At 51.6% G+C, this 19,125-nt stretch overlaps 9 protein-coding genes across 9 annotated transcripts; 5 read left to right on the top strand and 4 right to left on the bottom strand.

Moving 5' to 3' along the window:
• Positions 1-533: 533 nt before the first annotated feature.
• AKAW2_81339A (alpha/beta hydrolase) lies at positions 534-2,073 on the top strand (the record flags this gene model as incomplete). Its single annotated transcript, XM_041682460.1, has 4 exons — positions 534-731; positions 801-933; positions 1,015-1,123; positions 1,194-2,073. 4 exons carry the CDS (start codon positions 534-536, stop codon positions 2,071-2,073), a joined length of 1,320 nt encoding a protein of 439 aa, XP_041549300.1.
• Positions 2,074-2,405: 332 nt separating this feature from the next.
• On the bottom strand, positions 2,406-3,868 carry AKAW2_81338S (peroxidase family protein; the record flags this gene model as incomplete). Its single annotated transcript, XM_041682459.1, has 8 exons — positions 2,406-2,492; positions 2,553-2,686; positions 2,740-2,962; positions 3,072-3,238; positions 3,290-3,312; positions 3,371-3,501; positions 3,562-3,693; positions 3,794-3,868. The coding sequence occupies 8 exons, from the start codon at positions 3,866-3,868 to the stop codon at positions 2,406-2,408; spliced, it is 972 nt and encodes a 323-aa protein (XP_041549299.1).
• Positions 3,869-5,218: 1,350 nt separating this feature from the next.
• Positions 5,219-6,792, bottom strand: AKAW2_81337S (uncharacterized protein; the record flags this gene model as incomplete). Its single annotated transcript, XM_041682458.1, has 3 exons — positions 5,219-5,748; positions 5,813-6,173; positions 6,223-6,792. The coding sequence occupies 3 exons, from the start codon at positions 6,790-6,792 to the stop codon at positions 5,219-5,221; spliced, it is 1,461 nt and encodes a 486-aa protein (XP_041549298.1).
• A 395-nt stretch (positions 6,793-7,187) lies between these two features.
• Positions 7,188-9,146, bottom strand: AKAW2_81336S (glutamyl-tRNA(Gln) amidotransferase, subunit A; the record flags this gene model as incomplete). Its single annotated transcript, XM_041682457.1, has 2 exons — positions 7,188-7,687; positions 7,739-9,146. 2 exons carry the CDS (start codon positions 9,144-9,146, stop codon positions 7,188-7,190), a joined length of 1,908 nt encoding a protein of 635 aa, XP_041549297.1.
• A 985-nt stretch (positions 9,147-10,131) lies between these two features.
• AKAW2_81335S (putative MFS monocarboxylate transporter) lies at positions 10,132-11,627 on the bottom strand (the record flags this gene model as incomplete). The annotated part of the gene is made up of 2 exons (XM_041682454.1): positions 10,132-11,431; positions 11,494-11,627. The coding sequence occupies 2 exons, from the start codon at positions 11,625-11,627 to the stop codon at positions 10,132-10,134; spliced, it is 1,434 nt and encodes a 477-aa protein (XP_041549296.1).
• A 782-nt stretch (positions 11,628-12,409) lies between these two features.
• On the top strand, positions 12,410-14,178 carry AKAW2_81334A (MFS transporter; the record flags this gene model as incomplete). The annotated part of the gene is made up of 5 exons (XM_041682453.1): positions 12,410-12,478; positions 12,547-12,695; positions 12,746-13,732; positions 13,783-13,914; positions 13,968-14,178. 5 exons carry the CDS (start codon positions 12,410-12,412, stop codon positions 14,176-14,178), a joined length of 1,548 nt encoding a protein of 515 aa, XP_041549295.1.
• A 486-nt stretch (positions 14,179-14,664) lies between these two features.
• On the top strand, positions 14,665-16,308 carry AKAW2_81333A (uncharacterized protein; the record flags this gene model as incomplete). The annotated part of the gene is made up of 1 exon (XM_041682452.1): positions 14,665-16,308. The coding sequence occupies one exon, from the start codon at positions 14,665-14,667 to the stop codon at positions 16,306-16,308; it is 1,644 nt and encodes a 547-aa protein (XP_041549294.1).
• Positions 16,309-16,934: 626 nt separating this feature from the next.
• Positions 16,935-17,333, top strand: AKAW2_81332A (cupin domain-containing protein; the record flags this gene model as incomplete). Its single annotated transcript, XM_041682451.1, has 1 exon — positions 16,935-17,333. The coding sequence occupies one exon, from the start codon at positions 16,935-16,937 to the stop codon at positions 17,331-17,333; it is 399 nt and encodes a 132-aa protein (XP_041549293.1).
• A 601-nt stretch (positions 17,334-17,934) lies between these two features.
• AKAW2_81331A (nitronate monooxygenase) lies at positions 17,935-18,987 on the top strand (the record flags this gene model as incomplete). Its single annotated transcript, XM_041682450.1, has 1 exon — positions 17,935-18,987. One exon carries the CDS (start codon positions 17,935-17,937, stop codon positions 18,985-18,987), a length of 1,053 nt encoding a protein of 350 aa, XP_041549292.1.
• Positions 18,988-19,125: the final 138 nt, after the last annotated feature.

The raw sequence follows: 19,125 nt of genomic DNA, 5'->3' as shown, positions 1-19,125 counted from the left end.
AGATCGTATGGTACCTACCTTCTCCAGTAATTAATGCCTTGTCTTTGTCTCAAGCACTACGACGAAGTTATCAAGTCAGAGCCAACGCAACCATTTTACCATTGATAGCTCCTTTCATCGAGTCTTACCATCCACATCGCGTATATGCACGACTTAGATCAGCTGCATCAACCATTCCAGGTTCAGCGGGATATCCAGTCGGGCACAAATTGTGGGTGTACAATTCAGCGAAGGGCATGATGCATCGGTATGTCTCCAAGCACTGAGCGTGGGCCCCAGGACGAAGGCAGTAGTCGGTAGGCTTACCCGTGTCCAGGTCATTATATCCGACAGAAGTAGCGTACAATCTATCCAGTTAGCTCATACGCTAACTGAGGGATGCCTGCATTCAGCCCCACGGTGATTGCCCTTTCAGGACAAGTGCTGACAGCTGGTCATTTGTTCCTGATAGGGTATATAGGACAGTCGCATGTAGTTTACTGCGCTCAAACCCAGCAAACTCCTTTTCTCCCCTTCCCCGCAAGCCACGCCTAATGATGTCGAGCGAAAAGTTCAACGTCACGGAGCATGCCGTTCCCGGCTGCCATATCCGAGAATATCCCGGGAGTACTGTTCACCAGGAAGACATACTGAAACTCCATGTCAAGCAGTATACTCCCAAGAACCAGGCCGAACCCGTTCCCGCCGATGCCATCACCATCATCGCTGCTCACGGCGCTGCACTTCCCAAGGTAACACGGTCTTACTGGCTCCTATTTTCAGGGGCACACAGCTCTAATTATACCTATTGGGAAATGTAGGAATTATATGAGCCGCTCTGGGATGAGCTGCTAGACCAAGCCACCGGTTTCCATATTCGCAGCATCTGGGTGGCCGACTGCGCCAGTATGAACACCAGTGGGGTCTTGAATGAGGATAAACTCAGCATGGACTGTATGTAAAACCCCCCAAGCAGCCATCTTGTCTTCCAGATGATGCCAATTCTAAGACCAATCGTCTCTTTTCCACACGCAGGCTCCTGGATGGATCATGCGCGGGACCTGTTCCTGATGATCAACCACTTCCGCGAGCAGATGCCCCGTCCACTCGTAGGAATTGGCCACAGCATGGGCGGCAACATCATGTGCGTGCCAGCATAGACTTTACGACCCCCAGATATACCAGTAGCAGCGAGCACTGACCATCCCTTTCAGCACGAACCTGGCCTTTCTCCACCCGCGCTTATTCACAACCATCCTCCTCGTGGACCCTGTCATTCAGCTGAGCCCACCAGCTATGGGGTTCGGCACCGACCCTCCGGGGGCAGCGAACTACACTCTCCGCCGCTCGGATGTATGGCCCAGCCGCGAGGCAGCCGTGCAAGCCAATCGCAAGTTGATGCACGGATGGGATCCTCGATGTGTAGAACGGATGGCGGAGCACGGCTTCCGGGATTTACCGACGCGGCTGTATCCGGACGTGGAGGCGGTGAAGGCGAAGTTTGGCACATCCACCACCGACAACAACAACAACACCACTCCTGTCACTCTAACCACCACCAAGCATCATGACCTCCTTGGCCAAATTCGACAGAACTTCAGCGCCCGCAACCCGACCACTGGGGTGATTGAGATCCCCCGCGACTCCCATGCCGATTTGGATCCCGTGGCTGCCTTCATCCCCCTCTACCGTCCCGAACCTCGCAGTACCTTCTTCCGCCTACCCACTCTCCGCCCCTCCTGCCTCTGGGTCGTGGGCGGATCGACCTATTTGAATCTCGATGAGATGCGCCTTGCGATCAAGCGGTGTGGAACTGGGGTTGGTGGGAGTGGGGGTTTGCCTGAGGGGAGAGTCAAAGAGGTTACATTACCTGGCTTGGGCCATCTGATGCCGTTCCAGGAGGTCAAGGCCGTAGTGGAACCGTGTGCGGCTTGGTTGCGCGAGGAAATGGAACGATTCCGTCGCGTGGAGCGGGAGTGGGAGGAGGCACAGAAAGGGAAGAGTCATCTGGTGGTTGAGGATAACTGGTATAAAGTTTTGAAGCCGGTGAATGCTCGTCACGGTAAGGTCGGGCGTAGTGCGAAGCTGTCGTGAGGAACATTGTCCATGTAGGGCATAGTCCAGGACTTTAATTTCGTTTGTAGTGTGCACATCAGTGCATGGTGCTGTTTATCTAAAGGATATACTGGCAGTTGCGCGGGAGGTGAACTTGTCCATGTCTACAGCCTGTATGGTGGGCGCCATACTAGTCCTATTCTGAGTGATATACAATCTCACATTCCTTTGAGTGTGTAGATTGATATTTTGAGAACTCGCTCATTTGCAGATGGTTATACATTCTTCCCTGATCGATACTCAGGAACGCAAAAGAGAAATGAATCAAGAGACAAGGAGAGAGTAATCGGTTAGCCAGTTGTACACCTGTTTCACTCGTGGTAAAAGACATCTCCTTCCCGCAAGGCTTGCTTCTCATCGATACTAAACTCAACGGCAAGAGAGGTAGTCAATGCTTGCTATAAGCCATGTCAGAATTACCGGGCGAAAAACAAAATGTCAAGCCAGAAAAAACTTACGGCAATTGTATGGCCGAGAGCCTCCCTATTCTTCGGCTCCCAGCCATCTGGGAAACGCTCGTCCACAAGCCACGCCCGTAGCGCTTCGATATCCCCACCGAAGATTGAATACATGAGGGCGCTGGTTCCAGATCCTGCAAGATTCGATTAGCATAGTCGTATGTACAATCGAGAACAGAGTTATTACCGATCATCTTGTGGATGAAACTCCCCGATAGTGTGTACTGGCCATTACTCCGTTTGCACTCCGCACGGCGAAGACCAGAGTAGTAGGAAAAGTCGGTCAGTGAGAGATGCTTCCCATCCGATGCGTGGTCGAGTAATCTATTAATCAGGTCGGTGTGCGGGATGCTTTGGTCCGGGCAGAATGCGATATCGGGACGGGTAAATGAGGCGTCATGTTGGACAACCTGAATTCCAATATATTAGTACCTGCGTTAGAAGAAGCTCGCCCAAAAGAAATATTTGACAGTGAGAGAAAAGTAAGGCAGGCGAAGCGAGATTTTTATGTATACGCACGTTCAAGACGTTGAGATCGTGGAGATTAATCCAGCCTCGACCTTGGTCCAGCTGCTTAGCTGCAGAGGTAAGCTGACTTGCTAGAGTTGGTGCAAGGTTGTATGCATGTTGGATCGCATGCGATAATTGTGCGTAGGTAATACGTTTTCCATTGTTTGGCAGGATCCCTTGCCGCCATTCCTCAGTAAAGACTGGTTAAATCAGTAAAGCTGACATACCGTGATTAGCTAAAGCGTTGAGTCTATGCAAAGATTAGGGTCAGCGAGTATATGTGAAAGATATGGGGGATTAACGATTACCCTGGACAAGGCGAGCGGGAATCTTCTCCTCGCTTAGGGGCCGTGTACTCTGGCCAAACCCCTCCATGGCCTGGGTACCCACGGGGTATAACATCCCCGACTGGACGATTGGGAAGGAAGGGATTCGTGACCTATTTAACTGCAAATAAGTTCAAATCTTCTGGTAATGAGGGTGGCCATTTATAACGCACAGTCGATATCAAGTCACGAATGGAGAGTTGGACAATGTAGACACCAAATGAAATAAGATCGTAGACTGCTTTGAGAAATCGGAACAGAATGTTTGCGGCTATCTTGAAGTAATTTAGCATCGTGAATAAGGGCTATGTTTAATGAGAAACAAAGACATAGTAAGATCGCGTCGGAGGGGTTAAACAGTTTATCTAACCCAGGTACGCCTCCAGGTAATATGTAGTGGCTTACAGTAATAAATTTGGGTTGCTTTGTTTTCATGTTACACAGCAGCCCCTGACGAATCGCCACAAGCGTCACCTGCATCAGCGATCGGTAAGGGTAGCATGGGTAGGGATATTGCAGTGCTAGCTCAGCCTTACCCTACCGGTCTCACAATGGTTACCTACTTACCAACACACCCTGCCCGAGCTTCTTCTGGAGACATTACAGCTTATGCGACAGGCTCATTCCGTATCTATTGTGCCGTTCAGAGTCTACTTTGTCCAGTAACTCGTGGAGGTTAGCGATCGGATATGACCGATGTTCAGGTGGAGAATATTCCCCATCGATGACCTGGGCAGGTGATGCATGATCTTAGCGGAATAATACGATGGCGATCGCGGCCACGATCGATGCTAACGGGGACGCATGCTGCAAAGCCCGAAATAGGCCTCTCTGTCTTTAGCGGCTAGTCTACATATACAATTTGTAATACGAGATGCGCGTCCCTATTCCTAATAAACTCGACATAATTGGATCAGTTACATGCCCAAGATTCACCATATTATATTGATGACAAACGCGATTTCGGGGACTATTTATTATGTGTGCGTTGCTTATATCGTTAGCAAGGACAGCCATCTTTTTCAGCCCCAGTGATCAAAGTCACTCCAATATCTTTCCAGTACGCTTTCTGTTTCGAATATATTGTGGAATTTGTGGAATCAGCCAATCGGCAATTGTGATTGTGATATTACAGCTGTGAGAGAACATATCATATGCCGACCACCACTGAAACCAGGTATTCGACTGGTCAGATATGACATCAGTCACCTATTCGAGTAATAACGGATCAACGGACTCGTGGACTCATCGAATATACGCAACCAATAAGATGACCTTGCCCTGCAGAGAACACTGCCACAGGGCTGGGTCAGCACTTGCAGAATCCATAATGAGGCAGGGTGCGTGGCAAGCTCTGACTGGACAATGGAGAAAAAGAAATATCGAGTCAGGAGGGGCCGAAAATGGGTGCTAATTTTGGTACTTATTAGGTAGTTAGCCGTAGGAATTTGCTTACATCATACGTACACACAATCCATTAGAATGATATGACAAATGTGTTCGGGTTTTACTATGATTACAATATTTTGAGACTAGCGTATAGATTGTGGGTTCTAATTACGTGGAGAGAGCTGGTTGAAAAAACGTGCGACTTTTAGCTTGCTAAATTTGTTCGCGTAGGTAATGGCGTGGGATATGACGAATCACATCTCAAAGACGCAACCGTCGGCTTTAAATATGAAGTACAGCGGTGGACAGGAAAAGATCTGGCGCTTTGCTATATTATAGGCCTCAAAGCGGGTTTCTGCTTCACTCAGTGAAGGATGCGCCATAGATCCACCGCACCATCATATCCAACGCCACATCAGGTCTGTCTTGGGGAAGCTGTATTCATTGAAATATCATCATTAGCAAGCCGCTTACCCACAAAGTAGAGGGAGTACTCACAAAATGTCCCGCTCCATCAACCGTAACAAGCGCAAACCTCGACTCCTTATCCGTACTCTCACTAACCTTCACCCTTACCTCCTTGGTTGTTCCAGCCACTCCACTCTTCCCGGATACCACATCCGTGGAGCTCCACGACTGCAGCGGCTTGGAGGTGAACTCGACCTGACCCCTCCACGGCAGAGAATGCGCCCAGCGCAGATTACCCGCCGTATTACACGCCAGGTCCAGATTGCCCTGATACGCGAGGAAATGCACCTGATTCGCAAGAAGGTAAGTAATTTGCTCCGACGCAGGCGTCATCTCGTCTGAAGTGCGATCGAATGCGCGCGGCACATTGTCGGAGGAGGCCTTGTATTCTTTGATTTCCTTAGGTGGCGATAAAGCAGCCCAAACTGCGGGCGTGTTCAGGTATTGCTCGATACGAGCCGCTTCGATGTAGCAGAAGTTGTCAATGGCGCAGGGTGCGGTTACTGTTGCATATTAGTGAATACGATCGCTTCGTTGACAGGGTATAGCTGGATAGGGAATGCTCACTGTCAAATCGATTCCTACCACCCTTCCCAGACTCGTCATCATACCATCCGATTATGCCCTCGTAGCATACTTCCGACGCAGCATGGCAAATGGCTGGATCGGGGTTCCGGTTGCAGACGTCGAAGACCTCCATGCATCGCGGCATGTTGGCTGCCATGATGTCGCATCTGGTCTTGTTGAAGACCGGTTCGGGTACTCCAGGGTTAGTGGTGCAAAGTGTTTCCCAGTAGCCGTAGGCAGTGTCGCGAGGCGAATAGTAGCCGTTGCCTACAAGACATGAGTGCAGAAGGACCTGGGGCTCATTGGGATAGAGCTTATTCTGTTGAACGATTTGGCTGCCGAGATAAGGGACATAGTGACCCTATATATATTAGTCTTTGCTAAGATACTAATCCAAATAAGACACATACGGCATACGACTCCCCCGAAAGATGAAACGGAAGGGACTGCAAATGCGGAAACACCTCGGAAACAAACAACTGCAAGAACCGATGCATGTCAATTGCAGCTTGATGCGAGTCACCTGGCAGTTCTTCGCCTTCATCAACGTACGAAAAGCCCACATCGACTGGCTGATCGACAAATAGCAGCGACGAGTTCCGCGACCATCCCCAGGGATTGTAATAAGTGCCATTGCCGTGCTCGTTGATCAGACATGGCCCGACTTCTTCGAATAGACCGATCATGCTGGAACCGCCTGGACCGCCCGTCATCCACAGAGTCAGGGGATCATTGGCAGGGTCATTTTGGCTCTCGAAGTACCAGAAGAAGAGATGCTTATGGCCAATGTCGAGCCAGCCGGTGTATTGGGCGGAGTGGGCAGCGCAGAGCGATTCATTCTGCTGGCGGATGCGGATTGAGTGATGCGGGGAATATGGGCTGTGGAATGTGCGGAAGTCGGACGGCTCCTCTGGCTGGAGTACGGCCTGGGTGGAGGCATATGCCAGGCCGAATAGGGCTGCACTGCTGAGAAAACGCATCTGGGCGTGGGGTGTGGAGTATAGTTTCGAAGGGCGAAAAAAGAGGAAGCAGGAGAGGGAGATTCTGGGGTTCAGGTTTTAGCAACAGCTAGGCAACAATTGCGCTACAATCACGATAGCACGCGTGGTCTGCCAAAGGGCGGTTCTAGCCGACCTGGAGAGACATGTCAATTGCTAGTGCTGACTGGAGTTGATAAGGATGACCCTGGACCCGCATCGGCCCGATGCAGTCGTTTGCCGTTGGAGCAGCATGAAGAGCGTTATCAGTTGATTTTCTTTGACATTATATAAAATATGTATATTTAATCTATAATCTGATAAATCATCGATCGTATGTGGCATTAGCGTTGTAGCCGTGCTGGAAGTCCTTCCTCTCCGAAAGATAGCACAATGCATTAAAACAAGACTGACCCACCAGTCAGCGTCCCACCGGATAACGGGGCACTGATGATTCCAGCCTCCAACAAATCCTGAGCCAGCCTAACAAGTAGCCCATCGCACCCCTTCGCAGCCAGAACGTCAATGGCGACGGGAAATTTCTCCTGGTGCTGTGTAATGGTGCTGTAGGCCGCAATCTCCCCAATGGGAATGACAAAGTCCGGCACACTGGCCATATTGGAGATGAGGAACTTGCTATAGCCTGATGGTGCGCCAGGCAGCGAGCGGTAGACATTACGCGCTCTCTGGGAGCCATCGGTGCCCACATAGACAATAAGCGACGAAGAGCACTGCTCTGGGTCGGAGATCGGAGTGAGATAGTTCTCAGCGATCCAGTCCATGAAGAGCGTCTTGTTGTGGATGGCTTCATCCAGTGCGGAGTCAGGATACGCCATGGACCAGTTCCACCGGGAGAGAGGGACGGGGTCCACGAAGGGGACTCGACCGTCGTGCTTTGCTGTTTGCGTGTTAGTCAATGTTGTGAGTGAGAGCTTTGGGCCATACGTACCGGCATAGTCGGCATAGAAAGGATCCCTAACCAGAGGGATTTGCTGCTTCGTGATGAGCATTGGGTAGGTCAGGTTAAGCAACGTTTCAAGCGAGACATTGGCGGGTGCGCCGGACGGCGGCTGTGACGACCAGTCGGCAGGTAGGTCCAGCGGGGTGGCTGTCGTATTCAAGAATGCAGCCAGGCGCTTTTGGAATGCAGCCAGCAATGCATCTGCCGCAGAGTCATTGGTCGTCGGGAAATCGATAGTGTACAGCTTGCTAGGGTAACGGACTGATTTGCCATGAAACGAGGTGTAGTTAGTGCTGTAGAGGGCTTGGTTGGCTCGGTCCCAAAGGTAAGGGTCCCTTGTCAGCACTCCTGCAGTATCGAGCACCGGAGACATGGACATGACATGATCGAGTTCGACCAGACCGTGAGATGGACGAGAACCGTAGACTCCCTGGACCTCGGCAGGATTGCGGATAGAGCCACCGGTATCACTACCAAGAGCCAGATCTAACCATTCGTAAGAGCCGATGGAAGCACCAGCGCCTGACGAGGAGGAAGAAGGATCCTGGTATCCATCTCCACGTGGGTTGAAGGGTGAGTGAAGGTCGACCCAGTCAGCTGTAGCCGTTTCTCCATTTGCAAACTGCGAGGGCTTCTGTAGTCCGACAATAATGGCGCCTGCCTCGATCAGACGTGAAACAGCGGTGCCAGTGACGTTGTTCTCTCCGTACAAGTTGTACCAGGCCCGATTGCCGTTGCTCTGGCGCACGCCAGCGAGGCTGTAAATGTCCTTTACGCCGACGCGGGCCCCGGCCAACGGTTTCTCAGAGCTGGGAGTATAGTAGATGCGAGAGGGTACACCGACTGTCGATGAGACCAGACCGGCAACTTGTGCCGACAAAGGCTGGAATGTGCCGTCTGGCTTCTGGAGCAGTGGCTGCGTAAAGGCTCCTGCAAAGTCGCTGTAGAGACGGTACACTGGATAGAGCTTCCCAGTAGCCTGTTCGAGGAAGTACGGGCCTGATGGGACAACCCTGGACTCCAAAGGCACGAGGACACTGGAGCGGGAAGTATTGAAGGTTGTAGTGGCATTGTCGGGTTTGTAGCCACGGACTAAGACTGCACCCAGGAAAGCGGGTGTAAACACATCATCCACATCCGTCCATGTAGAGAATAGAGAGGGCAACGATGATACCTCAGCTTTCTCCTCTTGGACAACAGTCACAGGGTAGAAGCCATTGACACTAGGGACGTCCTTCAGGAAGGCCGCCGACACCGTCACGTTCCCCACGGAGTAAGGAGAGACAAAATAATCGATATGGTCGAGCGTGACGGATAAGCCAGTTGACACTAATTGAGCGGACACTGCACCAAGCAGCCCAAGGGCCGCCACGCCGAGTTGTAAAGAGCGTACCATGATCAGAAGACGAGTCTGCTGAAAAAAATTGTGACGAACAGGGGCTGAGGGCTGCCCATCGGCTGCATATATACCATCCCTGCCGAGACTATTGGAGCTAATCGGTGTCTTCGGAAACAGGCGGCAACCTCCAATTATTGACTTGACCTGTCCACGATTATTGATCTTTCCAATAATTCGATGTTGCATCGACTCGAATCAATTGCATCTCCAAATCTTATCGTTATCAGGTCATCGGGTGATAAGCCGAACTTGCCGAGCGATATCGGGTATTCCTGCCAAGGTGGAGTAGTTGGAGTCGTTTGGACCTTCCAGAGTAACAGTTTCTGCAGCAATTGTTCTACCCACGTGGAAGCCTTTCTCGGTACTTAGTGCTGAAATTCAAGCGATGCTACATTGGCTATCAAATAAGGGCGGCCCTACTGCCACACCGGCCAGGCTGCCTCCACACCAGCCTTTACTCATGCTACAACCTGCCGCCTACCTTAGCACTTGAAGCACGCTCTTAATGAGGTGAAAGCCTTATTCTAGTGCAGGTAGAATCCTTCTCGCCTGCGTCTTTAAGTTGTCTGCGCCCGAGGCAGCAGTTCAACATCTCTATATCAAGATCATGGGGAGGGTTCTGCCTGTACTAACAGGCAATCCTTACTCTTCAGGGAACACGCTTTGCATGCAGACATAGGCGGAGGATGTGGAATGAGCGAAAGCTGGTGTGAAGGCAGCATGGCCGATGGGGCAGTAGCGTTTCCCTTTAACAAGCGGCCATAGATACCGTGCGCCCAAGTCTTACTGAATAACCACGACGAGGCCATCCACAAATAGAACGAATTTTCAGAAAACATTAAGTTCATTGGAGTTGAGATGGTGGTTAAGGTACATCATGGGTTTCAATACATACAGTTTGGATCACTACCGAGCGCTGTCGCAACTCCGGGGTGGCCTTATGGTTTCTAGGAACCCGAAAGATACACACAGACTACAGCTGCTACTGTCGCCATTTCCAGAGCAGATGTCCATCGGGCCCAATCATTGCCTCCAAGCGCACCCAGACTATTGCAGCTGTGGCAGCAAACAGCAGGGCGCTGACCAGTACCGACATGTTCTCGTACGCCTTCGGGGTGAGGGCATTGGCCGCACTTCTGACCAAGACACCACCAACCGGGGTACCGACCATGGTGGCCATGCCACGAACCATGTACAAAACCCCGTTGACGGAGGCAAAATTCTGTACCCCGAACAGCTCAACAAGGCTAGTTGGAAAGAGAGACACATATGCACTGGCGAAGGTGCCATACAGGATAGTGAACGTGATAAATAGACCCTGCGACTGCGCCATCTGACCGGTCAAAGTGGATGGTAACCAGAAGGCAACGGTAGCGATGGCACTGAGACAAGTGGTGAGCAGAAGAGCATTTAACCGACCCAGACGATCGGCCACATGGCCAATGACGATTTTGCCCACTGCGTTACAGGCATTGCTGAGGGCAATGAAGTTGGAGCTGGCTGTGGTACTGTATCCAAGGGACTGGGCGTACGAGGCGTAGAAGAAGACGGGTGTGTAATATGCAGCCGCCTGAAAGATGGCGCCTAATGCCTGGGCCATGAAACGACGCGTCCGGGCAACGCGCCAGTCCACCAGTGGCACGTTCAGAATACCATCCACACGACTGGTTCTCGAGGCATTTTCAATTGCGATACGACGCTGGCTGGCTGGCTCCCAGGCCATTGCACCGCTAGCGACCGCGACCAGCGCGAATGACAGACCACCAGTCAGGCGCAGGGTGTTGCGAAATCCGAGGGCGTTAACACACGCAGTCAGCGCGGGCGCCCATACCAGACCACCCACACCAGTGCCTGATAAGATGATGCCCATAGCTAGGCCTCGGTGATGGGTAAACCACGTGGGGGCAATGGTGACTGGTATCATGTAGCACAAGCAGGTACCAATGCCGTTCAGCAGCCCTTGGGTCAGCTCGAAATGCCACAACTTCGTGCCGAAGCTGGCCAGGATGAGAGAAAGCCCGAAGACAAGACCACCCCCAAAAGAGACCACGCGAGGAGAGAAGCGCTTCGCCCAAGCGACCGCGAAAGGGCCTCCGATGGTCATCAGGGACACTGAGATGGTACCAATCAGATCGATCTCTGCCGGCGATGCTCCGGTAAAAGGCGTTCCGGGCTTCCGTGCCAGGCTCTCATATAGGGCTTGATAAACACCCCATGCGAAATTGAGACCACAGCAGGTGAAGATGATGACAAAGGAGGCCGCCACGATGATGGTGGATTTCCTGACAAATGGAAGTAAATTTCTAGGTTTCGAGAGTACTTCAGAGGGGCATTGGTAGCTTACCAAGTCGAATTCCGCGCTGCATGGTCTTCAGCTGGACTCGAAACTATGGACATGGCTGTCAGGCGAGGCATGGTGCTGGCTAGATTGATCTCATCTTCGGACACAGCGCTGCGGGCGGTGATCGAGGTGGCCATTGGAGATGGAAATGTACAAAATTCGCGAGAGTCCGAGAAGACTCACACTGACTTGGGCCTCAAAGCTCCGGTGATTTCAAACGGTGGTCTATTTCATCTTAAAAGACCGAATATGAGTCATCTGAACCAAGCGGCAGGATGAAGATCTGACGTCTTTCGCATGGCTGCCGCGTGGATGAGATTGGTTGCTGAGAACCTCGGGTCCAGCCGACGGGTCACTTCGGCGGGTCAGTCCGGGAATTGCTGGGCATCAGATTGGACAAGACAGATCACGCTGTAAACAACGACACAATTGTATATATCATACTGCCTGAGGTGTATAAGGCTTTTGTTGTGGAATTTATAGGTTAACAAATGGTGAGCAACACGGAAAGCACCCATCATGTAGCAGTGCCGAACCCGCCTTGAAATACTGTGGTTTGGTGTAGTCAGGAGCTGCTTGCTCTATGCCAACATTGTGAGACAATATGCCACCATTATCCGCAATGACAGTAGCAATGACAGTAGCAGTGAATGCTCACCTTAGTGTGTTATTTCGCGAGAGTCAGTGTGGACGGTTACTGCTGGGTCACTATCTTCCCGCAATACCCGCTAACTCCGCGGGTTACTTCCCATTGGCGGAAGAGACTTTGTAGTCCTATGGAGTGTCTGTTAAGAAAAAGTCATAACTAATATAGAGATGAAGAATTTTCTTCGCATTGGATATATATGTCAAAGCTAGACGGCTGGATGGTTATTAGTCGCTGCGGAGGCCATTCCATGTCACCGAGTCAGTCTTTTCAATGGCCATCATCACTATGAGTAACCCACAAGATAGTGAAACCAGCAGCCAATCCTCCCAAGCATTGAAGGTGAAGCTGACCACAAACTGCTTGATGCCTTTTTGTATCAGTTGTAACTGACGGATGATACGTATCAGGCCGATGTGGAAAAATACCCTGGACACCTTTTGTCTATGGGACAGGGCAAAGCCATTCCTCCACCCCTGCCGAATAGGGAAGACTATGTCGTCGATTTCGATGGCCCGGACGATCCTCAGCACCCCTTGAATTGGCCTCTCTTTACCAAGTACGCCATTCCTCCAGTTTCCGGACTCTCACTTACGCCTTCCCCCTTAGAATACTCATATCGACGATCGCATGCTTTGGCACATTTATCCCATCATTCGCCAGTGGAGTCTTTGCACCTGGCTCTGCAGGAGCAGCCAAGTCTTTCGATGTAGGATCCGAAGTTGGAATACTGGGCACGTCGCTTTTCGTGTTAGGTTTCGCAGCCGGTCCTGTCATCTGGGCCCCCGCTTCGGAGCTGTTTGGAAGACGATGGCCATTGACACTAGGCATACTCGGGGGTGCTGTATTCACCATTGCATCCGCCGTCGCGAAAGACATCCAAACGCTGATAATCTGTCGTTTCTTTGCGGGAATGTTCGGGGCCAGCCCACTCGCGGTGGTTCCTGCTGTGCTGTCGGACATTTGGAATAATTCGCACCGCGGAGCTGCCATTTCGCTGTATGCAATCCTCGTTTTCTTGGGTCCGTTGAGTGCCCCTTTCATTGGAGGCTTCATCGCTTCGAGTTCGCTCGGATGGCGTTGGACCCTGTATATTCCGGCTATAGTGGGCTTCGCTTGGGGTGGTATCTGCATATTATTCTTGAAGGAAACATACGCGTCTTGCCTTCTTGTGTCGAAAGCGGCCACCCTTCGGCAGCAAACGGGCAATTGGGGCATTCATGCAAAGCAGGAGGAGGTCGAGGTGGACATACGGCAGCTGATTCAGAAGTACTTTACCCGTCCACTGCGGATGCTCGCAACTGAGCCCATTGTTTTGGTTATTTCCCTTTATATGTCCTTCATTTACGGCATTGTGTATGCCCTGCTTGAAGCTTACCCTTATGTTTTCGAGTCCGTCCATGGCATGGGCCCCGGGATTAATGGTCTTCCATTCATTGGCCTCATTGTTGGGCAGATGGCTGCCTGTGGATTCGTTCTCTCACAGCACTCCGCCTATGTAAGAAAGTTAGCTGCCAACAACAACGTTCCCATCCCAGAATGGCGCTTGAATTCTGTTGTAGTTGGGGCTCCAGTGTTCACGATTGGCATCTTCTGGTGAGTCAGGTCACTTCATCCATTTGATTCGGTGCTGATTAGTGCTACAGGTTCAGTTGGACTGGCTTTACTGCTAGCATTCACTGGATGGCTCCAACTGCAGGAGGAGTACTGATCGGTTTCGGAATTCTCTCTATCTTCCTACCATGCTTTAACTATTTAGTGGATTCATTTCTCCCCGTGTAGGTGTGGCCTGCGCCGTGATGGAAGGAAGTGTGATGCTGACACTGTGTAGGGCTGCTTCGACCGTGGCTGCCAACATCATCCTCCGATCCAGCGTTGCGGCAGGGTTCCCACTTTTCTCGAAGCAGATGTTCGCGAACCTCGGGGTGCAGTGGGCGGGAACACTGTTGGGGTGCCTGTCGGCGATCATGATTCCCATTCCGTTCCTATTTCGAGCATATGGACCCAGGTTGAGAGGGGAAGGCAAGCAGACCAGCCGGTGAGTGCTGCAGCGGACTCTGAGGGTTTACAGGTAGGAGAAATAGGGTGATATATCACCACTGTGACACTTGACGAGCGATACGGCCTGAAGCATTACTTGGTAGAGTGTGGGGGTATGGTGGTAAGCACAATCGCTGTAGGGATCAATTAAGATTCTCTAGCGGGGGATGTGGGAGGGTGGATCTGCTGCAGCTGTCCTATCTTCGCGGGCCTACAGACCTTTGGCCCGGATGTCTAACCTTATCCACGATTTACATACATGTTAAACTAGATTACTGTATATATAATTATCGATAATGAAAATTGCCTCAAAGAATACTACTATACATCTTCTATCAGAACATTGACGTTTAGGGTGTTGCTTATTGTGTCATTGCCGGTCGGGAGCAGACGGAAAACCGAGTGCCGCCCGACCGATGGCCCTTGGCTCATCTTTCCCACTTCCAAATCTTTCCTCGTCCGCGATCGTATATTACTAGGTATTCATAATGAGCGATGCGACTGCCTTGAAGCGCAAGCGGGCTCGACTGGCTTGTGAACCTTGTCGGGAGCGAAAAAGGAAATGTAATGGTGAATCCCCCTGCTCAACGTGCACCAGTTGGGGCTATGAGTGTCACTATCAGGCTCCGCGACGCGTGAGAAGCAAACCCGCCGACCGGGGAACCAGCATCCGCGACCAGAATGAACCCATCCTCGAATCGAGTCCCCGAGAGGTGGGCCGCTTCACTGAGACCCTTGAGGTCAATTCGGGAGCGGCTTTTGTCAGAAAGATCGGCCTCAAAGTTGACCCAGCCAACGCGCCCAAATTGAACCTCTTTGGCTGGAATGTGGGCAGACGCAAGTCCCCCGCCGGACTCGCCCCCGTCGCAGCCTTTCCCATTGTCGAGATCCTCTCGTTGATGCAGATGAGGACTCTGGCGAATGTCTATTTCTCCAAAGTGGATCCCTGCTATGGTTTTATCGATTCCAGCGATTTCTTCCGCCGCATGGACAGCCGCTGGCAGCCCAACGCCGTGGAGAGTACGTATGACGGCGTCTTAGCTGGGGTTGCCGCTCTCGGATGTCTTTTCTCAGGGACCAACATTAACATCACCGAGTCTCACTTGGTCGAACTGGTGCGCTCGATCTCCGAGACTCATATCGGAAGTGTCCGTCCCTCACTGCACTTGGTGACTGTATGGACCCTGCGCGTGATTTATCTGCGCACGACTGCCCCTCCGTATCCCTGCTGGGTGGCAAGCTCCACCTTGATGCACTTGATTGAAGCTTCCAAGCTCCATCAGCTATCAACAGATGACGATAATGATGTCGATATTCGACGGAGACTCATTGGTGTCGCTCAACATCTGAACCTCTGGATCTCCTACGATCTGGGTCTTTCCCGAGTTCCCCTGTGCAGTGATACGCTCGGACTGCCTTCGTCGCGACCCGGCGATTTCACCACAGAGCTCCTCGGTCTCCTACCTGTAACCGCCAGTCTGGGTCCGGAGAACCAACGTCCAGACCAGGAAATCGAAGAGCTACTACATCAGACGTTGAACCGCAGTCACACCAAACCACCCTCTCTTCTTTGCCAATGCAATTTGGTTCTATGTCTGCTCCGACGTCTCCGGTTAACAAACCTCACTGCATCGCCAACCACAATGACCAAAGTCCTTGACCTACTCAAACGCAGTCTATGTGCATCACGCGAAATGGTTGCCGACTGCTCTCCATGGCACCATGTACCTAATGTGCCGTTCCAGATGATCAGTATCATCCTCGAGATGGACACCAGCCCAGCACTCGAGCTACTGCCTGAAGCTATGCAAACGTTGAGGGTGGTGGCCTCTACCTACGATACGGAAACCATGAGGGAAGCGTATAACACAGCGTGTTTACTCATTCTTCTGTACGAACGGCGTAGACGTGCGGACACTAGGTTGTTGAGTACAGTACTCCATGAGTATCAGCAGTCACCAGCCACAGAGTCGTCGCTCCAGCAAATGGCAACTTCTGACGAAGTATCCTGGCTGGAGGGGCTAGTGGCTGATGTGCCAACCTTGCAGGGCCTTGACTTTAGTCAATTTTTGCAGCCGGACATGCTTCGAATGTCTCCGGATGCTTCTGCTTGGGGAAATAAGTCTAGTTGATTGCCAGCCCCCTGGAGTAAATCGCCTGTACATCTGATATAAGTTTTCAGGGGTCTAGTATAAGTCGGAGAGATGACCTTAGAAACTTGCTCCTGACACACACCAGATGCCATATTACAAGTACGAAATAGCACGATAGCTAAACTCGTCATGTGACTGACTGGATGACAGACATTCTCTCGGAGATAAATGGAGATGCTAAAGGGATGATCTGAGCACCCACTTGCAACGATGTTTGTGGAGAACCACCATTTCCCCGCGATAATGCAGGCTGAGCGGGATCAGGAAGGCAGCCGACGATTCATTGATAAAACGGACTTGATGACACTCACTCCTATGAAGGGCCCGGAGATAAATGTGGATCTACCGTCAGCCTGCAGCCCCACGGGAACCAGCTGACATGTTCACCCAGACTTTAGTATATACATCTTAGGGTATTTGAGTATAAGAATTTGACCAGAGAACAACCAATATGCTCGTCTTTTTCCACCAGCAGTATTATCATTTCACTACGTCCGTTCCAACCCTACGTCCTGAAGCCTATCACATCCCACCTCGACTAGTCACACAACACCCACAAACCTCCCCCCCCCCCAATAAAGCTTCAAGAAATCAAACACAAAACTATGCCTGAATCAATCATCATCCCCTCCGCCCACAAACCAGACGCTAAAAGCGCCAAACCCACGGCCACCTTCACAGGAGACGTCTACCTTGACCCGATTCACTTCGCCAGCGACGCCTCCATCGCCAATGTCACCTTTACTCCCTGCGCACGCACATACTGGCACACCCACGAGAACGGACAGATGATCAAAGTGGTTGCGGGCAATGGATGGATCTGCGATAAGGGAGGGGTCCCTCGTCGTTTGAACACGGGAGATGTTGTATGGGCACCGGCGGGGACAACGCATTGGCATGGGGCGGATGAGGAGAGTGTGATGACGCATTTTGTTGTTGGGTTGGGGAAGACGGTGTGGCATGAGGCTGTTAGTGAGGAGGAGTATAAAAGCAAAGGGGAGTAAAGGGACTAGAGGGATATCATTTGGGTTGAGACTGGTGTTGGTTGTGGGGTAGACGGCGGAGCATGATATGAGTGGAGGGAGCGTTGTTCTGACTGAGTGTTTATTAGCGGGATAGGAAGCTGTATAGTTGATGAAACACTACCTATTGTCAATGCATATTATTATCCTAGCAGAAGGTAGGCCATAACCATCATTGTTTTATAAGGACGGTAAAGTAATGTGCACTGCCGACTGCTTCCCTCCGCTACAGCGGTTAATAGCGGCTACCAGGTTTTTCAAATAACTATATTAAGTAAATCAAATTTCATTTAATCAGCTTCATATTAATTCTGCCAGTAGTAAACAAAAAAAAAAAAAAAGTATTCGCCTCATGGCTGCTATTAACCGCCGTACCTCCGCAACACCCGCAATACGCGCTCGGCAATCAACGGAACCCGGATTAGCCCCACTCTCTAAACCCCATAATCCCATCTCATCTCATTTCATCTCACGTCATCTCATCCCCTCCACTACTTTTATCATCAACATCATCATCAATGATTTAATCCATCTATCTATACATCACAGACCATCACAATAACAATCACAATCATAACACGAAATGCCACGACTCCAAAACCTCGCACCCAACCTCTCCTGCCTCTACCCATGGACCACCAGCCCCCTGATCGTGAGTGCACCCATGCGCGTTATGTCCGGCCCCGCCCTAGCCGTGGCAGTATCGCGGGCCGGGGGGCTGGGCTTCGTCAACAACGCCATCCAAAACGTAGCCGCAGATCTGGAGCAAGCATCATCTTTAATATCCTCATCTACCCTCAAAACAGTACCGTCTCCCCATCTGCCCATCGGCGTGGGCTTCCTCCTCTGGGCCGACGACCTCGACACTGCCGTCGACGCCATCCAGAAATACAAGCCCTGCGCGGTATGGCTCTACGCCCCGCCTAACGGCCAAGCAGATCTAGATACCTGGTCCCGAGGGATTCGTGCCGCGTCACCGGGAACCCAGATCTGGATTCAGATCGGGACGTTGTCCGAGGCGAGGAGTATCTTGAAATCGGCAGAGAAGCCCGATGTGGTTGTCGTTCAGGGAGCGGAAGCAGGCGGTCACGGCAGAGCTAAAGATGCAATGGGTTTGATTTCGCTCTTACCGGAGGTAGCTGATGCGATGGCGGGGAGTCAGATCCCGCTGTTTGCTGCAGGCGGGATAGCTGATGGACGGGGCGCAGCGGCGGCGCTGTGTCTGGGTGCGTCTGGGGTGGTCATGGGGACGAGGTTCCTGGCAGCGAGCGAGACGAGAATCGCGCGCGGGTATCAGCAGGAGGTTGTGAGGGCGGAGGATGGGGCTGTGGGGACTACGAAGACGTTGTTGTATAATCATCTCCGCGGGACGTTTGGGTGGCCCGAGGAGTATATGCCCAGGACGGTTATTAATCGGTCGTGGGTGGAGCATCTGGCTGGGAAGGGGTTTGAGGAGTTGAAGGTGCTACATGATGAGGCGGCGAAGCAGGGGGATCAGGCATGGGGACCGGAGGGGAGGCTGGCGACGTATGCGGGGGCATCGATTGGGTTGGTTCATGAGGTTAAGGATGCAGAGAGTATTGTGAGGGAGGTGAGGGAACAGGTGTTGGAGAGGTTTGGGGTTATGAGTCAGTAGGCTCGTTGTTGAGGTCAACACGGTCTGGTTTCTTCATTGTGTATTTTGATATGCTGTTTGGCAATTCACGAGCATGATGAACAAGAGAAGAGCTGTGTTTTTATACGACTGATGATATCTAGTACTACTATACAAGAC

Source organism: Aspergillus luchuensis, chromosome 8 (assembly GCF_016861625.1).
Source record: "Aspergillus luchuensis IFO 4308 DNA, chromosome 8, nearly complete sequence".
Lineage (NCBI taxonomy): Eukaryota > Fungi > Ascomycota > Eurotiomycetes > Eurotiales > Aspergillaceae > Aspergillus > Aspergillus luchuensis.
The sequence above is the reverse complement of the archived record's forward strand: the minus strand, read 5'-3'. Positions and strand labels throughout refer to the sequence as shown.